The 6636-nt window shown below is 33.8% G+C and overlaps 1 protein-coding gene across 1 annotated transcript; it reads right to left on the bottom strand.

Annotated features, from left to right (window-relative positions):
• Positions 1-640: 640 nt before the first annotated feature.
• Positions 641-1640, bottom strand: LOC126633558 (uncharacterized). Its single transcript, XM_050304206.1, has one exon. The coding sequence runs from the start codon at positions 1373-1375 to the stop codon at positions 845-847; it is 531 nt and encodes a 176-aa protein (XP_050160163.1). The 5' UTR covers positions 1376-1640; the 3' UTR covers positions 641-844.
• Between the last annotated feature and the right edge of the window lie 4996 nt (positions 1641-6636).

Raw genomic sequence — 6636 nt, 5'->3', positions numbered from 1 at the left:
TGATATAATATATGTATCCTTCTATTGAAACCTTTGGAGAAGGCCCCCATACATATGAATGCACTTTTTCAAACATAAAACTAGCTCTAATTTGTCTTCTAGGAAATGATTGTCTACACATTTTGCTTGAAATACAAGAAGAGCACAATTGCTGAGAGGAATCTATACTAATTGGTACTTTTGCAGATTTCAACATTGCTGTCAATATCTCTTCAGAGGGATGCCCCAACCGCTTGTGCCAAATTGCAGACTTCATAACCTTTCCAAGAAATCCAGCTTTCAACTTCTTTTGCAACCCATTGACTAAACAAGGTCTTGTAAACACTATCACGGGCATCGTGAAGAGTTCCCCATCACTTATTCCTTGGTGTAGTATCACCTTGGTTGCCTTGTCCTGTATGTAAAACACAAGATCATCACATATAAACCAACAACCATTATCATGAAACAATTTCTTTACTGATAATAGGTTTACAGTAATATTAGGAACATGTAAAACATTTTTCAAATATAGAAAGTGAGCTGGAGTAATTAGAGTAGTTGAACCAATATGCTTCACATCCAAACCTTGACCATTTCATCTTCTCATCTCCATTATAAGCTATGACTTGATTCATGTTGTTGACATTTGCAGTCATATAGTGTGTAGCCCCAGTGTCTAACACCCATGTATTTGCAGCAGAAAAACCATGTGGCAATTGATCTTCCCTTGCTTGAGACAAACCTTGAGTTCCTTGAGCAGTCATAGCAGTGATTGTTGATGGTGGTGGAGCTCCTTGATAGGCATAGTTATTTCTATGACACTCCAATGAAGTATGGCCTTTCTTCCCACATATCTGACACATTAGTATTTGATATTGATTAGTATTTGAACCATTAACACTCCTAAAATGGCAGTTGGGTGCAGTGTGTCCCCTTCATGAACAAATTTGGCACTCGGGTGTAACAGAGGATCTGAAATTTGTATTGCCCTTCCAGTTATGCCAAGTAGAACCATTCTTAGAACCACCATTGGAAGACTGGCCATTAAAACATGATTGTGAACCCTTGCCTTGATCAGAAGAAAAACCATTATTTCCTTTGTATTTGTTCCCAAAGTAAGGTTTCGGAGCATTATTCCCATAAGCATTCCTGTTTGAATTGAATGACCCACGATTATTCTAAGAATTGAATGACCTTTGATTGCTTCCAGTGAATCCATAGCCTCCCTGATAATTGTTTGGCCCCATATTAGAACTTTCACCATGATAGGTCCCATTGCCTTTATAGGTACCACTTCCAAAACCTCCTTGATAGCCATTTGCTCCCATAGTAGAACTTTCACCATGATAAGTCCCATTGTTGCCATTACTATTATCATTAGACCTGTCACCATTCATGTACATTGCAGACATTGTACTAGTAAGAGAAGTAATTCTTGACTCAACAGTCAACTCAGCACTAAGAAGTTGTGCTCAAAAATCTTTCACAGAAATTGGAGTCTCCCTTGCCAATATTACAGTTCTGATCATATCAAATTCTTGTGGCAAACCAGTTAATGCAGCAATAACAAGATCATTCTCTGATACCCTTTCACCTGCAGAAATTAACTGAACATCCTGAACAGTAATGCGAAATAATAGGAGCAATGGGAAGCACCTTAACACCCTGAACATCCCTATTTCATCTGCTCGTCTTAGAAGAGCTGATAATATCCACTTTAGAGAAAAAAACAAGCACTTTGGGTAACAGTTGAAGAAATAACATCAGACGGCGGATGTTACTATGACTATTAATGGGGGACGAAACTCCGACGTAGAGCTCCGCGTCTGCCAATTAAAACAGCGATTTGTTTGCAGAAAATGATTACAAAGTCCTTGCGCAATGAACCTCTCTCCAAGCGAACTTTGTTTAGTTGAATTACTATAGCTGCTATACCTTGCCCTTTTGTCACGAAAAGCTAAACTATGGTCGAATTTTCTTCTTTTTGTGAATTTAGAACTCCCACCTATCTCAATGCATTTTCATTTTCTCCTCGGATCAACCAACAAAATACCTTTCACCTAGCTCAAGTGACCTAGAGCATGTTTGGTCTCCTTTTTAATTCAATTTTTAGTTTTTCAAAATGATGAATACGTAACTAAAATTACTGAGTAGTCATTTTAAAAAACAAAAGAATTGGAGCCAAGATAAATACTAAACAAGGCCTTAGGTACTTGTTAGTCTGGACAAGCTTTTGAAAGTTGAAAGACTCACCCAACAATTTATTTAACCTAGTATGTTTTCATTACTTTTGTCAAATTATTTTGTTACAAATTACTCTTATCAAATTAATTAGCTACAGAGTACAAAACCAATGTGTAGTTTAGTAATTGTAGAGCAAAATAATTAAAAGTTCAAAATGGTTTCTAACCCAATTTAGGTAATTTCCTCGTAACGATTTGTCTCCATCTTGATACAAAATGAAACTTGAGCTATGACTAAGAGGCACCTCCATTTAAGGACTCCTATCATCAACTTTGAGAACTCATTTAGAGACTTTAAAAGAATTCGAGTTCCTAAGCGAATATTGTCTGCAATGAGAAGTTCTTATAGTATATTCCCTAAATGCAGAGACTAAAATATTAGAAAACATTGTTCATTTTGTTAAAGTACGTGGCAATTAATAGAAACCAAAAAGTTACCTCTACAGTTGGTCAACACTTCAAAAAAAAAAATGAAAACTAGAGGAAAAAACCAAATACTGTGCAGCATTCCTTTCCCACGTAGGTGGGTTGCTTTCTCACTCAAAATCAATAATGGGACCACTCTTTTGAGTCTCTATCTACAGTCCTTGTATTTGAGAATTTCTTTTAAGTATCCGACGAGTCTCTATATATTGAGATATGTTAAGATGAACAAGAGACGACACAGCTAGCCTAAGAAAAAAAATGTAAACTGTCACACATAGCTAGGCTAGGTTCTCAGTGTGAGAGTCAAACATTGAAATCTATGTACCCTAAACACATAGCTAGCCTTTGTTCTTTTCCCACTATGAGACTTGATGCATAAACATATAGCAATAATTGAAATCGGACCTAGATTAAGTCTCAATATCGTTCTTTTCTTCTTTACATGCAATAGTGGAAGAGAGGATAATTGAACCTAGATTAAGTGTTAATATCGTCATATTAACATATTTATATCCTCAATATGCATGGAAGTTAACCAGTCTAAAACTATCCATGCATATTTTCTAAATTTTGTGAAAAGTACGTCTAATTGATAGATAATTCATTTGTGGAATATAATTACTAACATGATATCTTGTTCTTCGATTTGGAAGAAGTACATATATAGAAGTACTTCGCAATCAAACATTCTGAACGTACGAATTGGAAAGAATTATAGAAATATTGATAAGAGGACAAGTCGGTAAGAGCAAGCTGAAATATGCATACAAGTGGTGAAGTGATGCGTACGTAGTGGACTTGACTTGCACAAAGTCATGCTTCATGAAATTGAACCCCCTCTGGACCAATTATTTGGCAGATTTGTAGTAAAGAACATTGACAAATAAGTTGCCTTCCCTTTTAATAAGTTGGCCTAATAAGTTACGGAGACGTCTAGTCTGGTTCTTTATCATTTTTAAAGTACCATCCTTGTAACTCACTGGCTTTTGCCCTTGTTTTATATGTATTGCCAGTTTTCCAAAAAAAAAAAAAAAGTACTACTTTGAAATATGAAGCCAAGAGATAAAAGTTTGAATTCGAAATACAGTTAAAAAAATGTGTTTTTGTGTAATAAAAATGAAAATTCAGTTGCATTCGTGATAATGTTAAGCAGCTGTGATAATTAATGGCTCGTTTGGATGTGTTTTTAGAAAAAATGTTTTTCGGTTCCAAAAGCACTTGAAGTGCTTTCTGAAAGAAGCACCAGTTATGTGCTTCTTCTAGAAAGCATTTAAGTGCTATTCCAGAATTTACTTGCATTTTAACTAAGGATTGGTTCAAAAAACATTTGAACCAAATGCGCTTTCAATCATTTTAAAAACACATCTAAACGAGCTCTAAGAGAAATTCGTTGATATTATCTTTGAGTTACATTCATAATCTGGAAATTCTAACTTATCCATATCTGACTAAATAATTGCTATAGCGACCCCTTTGTACTTAAGTAGGTGTCTCTACCACATATTTCATATGCGACCCCTTTGTAGACGTTGAATTTTCAGAACTCTCCCATTTGAACTTTCATGAGGCATGGACCAAGGAGATAGTATATTAACCGCCTCTTTGGAAAATATTAAATTGATGTTTTTTTTTTGTCAATTTAATTAGCGTAAATGTGGTTTATATGTTAGCCTATTTAAAGGTTATACATTTACTGTGTCGTCAATTCAATGAAATATCACACAATCAATCCAACTAAAAGCATAAATTATTACAATTTCATTATCTTATGATGTAAAAAGAGAAAATTGAAATTTCTTGGTTCATTTTAATAATTACTCCAACCTGAACCGCGTGAAATGTAATTAGTCTTTTTTTGGTTGGTGGTGGAATGAAAAAATATAGATGCAAATAGATTCAGGTCCGAAAACAAATGCTATTTTCAGATTTAGTCTAGTTCCTTGTAACATGCCGGTAAAAACTACAAAGGAAACATATTCAAAAGGGTAGCTTTGATATAGGCGCCTCTTTTTTTAATTTCTTGGATTAAACATATGCTGCTTTTAAGAATTTGATTAAACATTCTTCCTAATTTTGAAAGAGTTAAATTACAAGCAAAAAAATCTATAATATGGAAAACTAAAAACAATTTATCTATAATAACAACAAAAAAACATGTGGTCTAAGTTATAAGTAAGACATTTACAATCTAGGTATATTAAATAATAGCTCAAACAATTGGTCTATTTTTACTAATAATTCACAAAATTGAATTTATATTCTTCATAAATTATTTTAGATGATTTCTTTATGTTTATCTTTCATTTTCTCTAACCACGGAATTATTTTAGACGATTACTTTAGTCAAAATACTTCAAATATCAACGCAGTTTGGCAGATAATGAACCTCCGATAAAGTCCATAAAGATGTCGTCTATTTCTGAGAAAAAGGAAGAATTAATTTATAATATGAATAAAGAACTCAATAAGGAACAACTAGGTTGAAATATCATATATGATGACTGAACACTGACGGTGTCTTCTTTACATATATTACGACTCTTTCTTCACGAGTATTATAATTGGAATAGTCTTATTACTCTAAAAAAAAGTTATTTTTATTTCTTTTATCATTTATTTTAGCAATCTAAAATAAAAAAATTCATTTTATCAATTAATAAAAAAATAGAATTTTTATATAACACAATTTCAGCGATACACTCAATAAGAAAACTCAAATTAGTCAGAATTAACAACTGAAATCGTACCAAAAAGGTAAAGAAGGATGTTGCCATCTGAAAATGCTATAGGTACTAATGTAGTGTAATTAGATAAAAACAAAAACAAAGGTAATATCACTTCCTCATTATAGATCGATATAGTACATCAGAAATCATACATGCAAGCTCTTCCAACGACAGTTGCTCCGCCACAAAATTTATAAGTGAGGACTATGAGTCACACCATTAACTTGACAACAAACATAAATAACACAATCTTCAGCATGTAGTATCACACTCTCATCGTAATCAATATAATTATACATGCAACCGCAGACTCTTGGAATGATAGCTACTCCAAAACAAGATATATATATATATATATATATATATATATATATATATATACAGAAAGCTTAAGGGGAGGAATGGGAGCTTAAGGGGAGGGATCCTCATTTTTTGAAAAAAATGGGGATTAGGTGTGGGGCCCACTTCACATCGAATTTCAACGATCCGAACCGTCTATTTTGTTAGTCTCAATTCATAGATCATCCTTGCAAAATATTAGCTAAATTGGAAATGTTTAAGACATCTAATTGGGTTCAAGGAAATGAACAAATACTTTGTTATATAAGAAAAAATGAAATTTGATCTTGATAATTAAATAGGCAAATGATTTCGGATTGAATTGAATTTTTGCAAGGATGATCTATGAATTGAGACTAACAAAATAGACGGTTCAGATCGTTGAAATTTGATGTGAAGTGGGCCCCACACCTAATCCCCATTTTTTTCAAAAAATGGGGATCCCTCCCCTTAAGCTCTTTGTATATATATATATGGGAACCCCATTAACTTGACATCGAACATGAGTTACACAACCTTCAGCGACCTATTCTAACACACAACAAATGTTAATTACGATTATTCTTCTTTCTAATATTGTATGACCATAGTGATAAGTTTACATCTTCCGTAAGAATACTGAAAAAATGTTCGGATCTTATACAATCTCATTTATAGCTACCATCAACACATAAGCTGCTAGTTCATGCACTAGTTTAGTCGTTTAATCATGATTAACCCAAATCCCCACTGTTCATCGTCAACTACTGCAAAGTCCACGTACAATATGCGACATCTCGAACCTGGCCCAGTACACGTCCTTGTTCATTTTCCGTGGGCCCCCACCCCCTCTCTTTAACAAGAGAAAAAAACATGCAGGGAATTTAATTTGGACGGAAAAAGCCAACGACCAGAGATAGCCAAGCACGTCGCTTCTTTCT

This window comes from Malus sylvestris, chromosome 8, assembly GCF_916048215.2.
Source record: "Malus sylvestris chromosome 8, drMalSylv7.2, whole genome shotgun sequence".
In the NCBI taxonomy this organism is placed as follows: Eukaryota; Viridiplantae; Streptophyta; class Magnoliopsida; order Rosales; family Rosaceae; genus Malus; species Malus sylvestris.
This window is presented reverse-complemented; position numbering and strand designations above follow the sequence as displayed.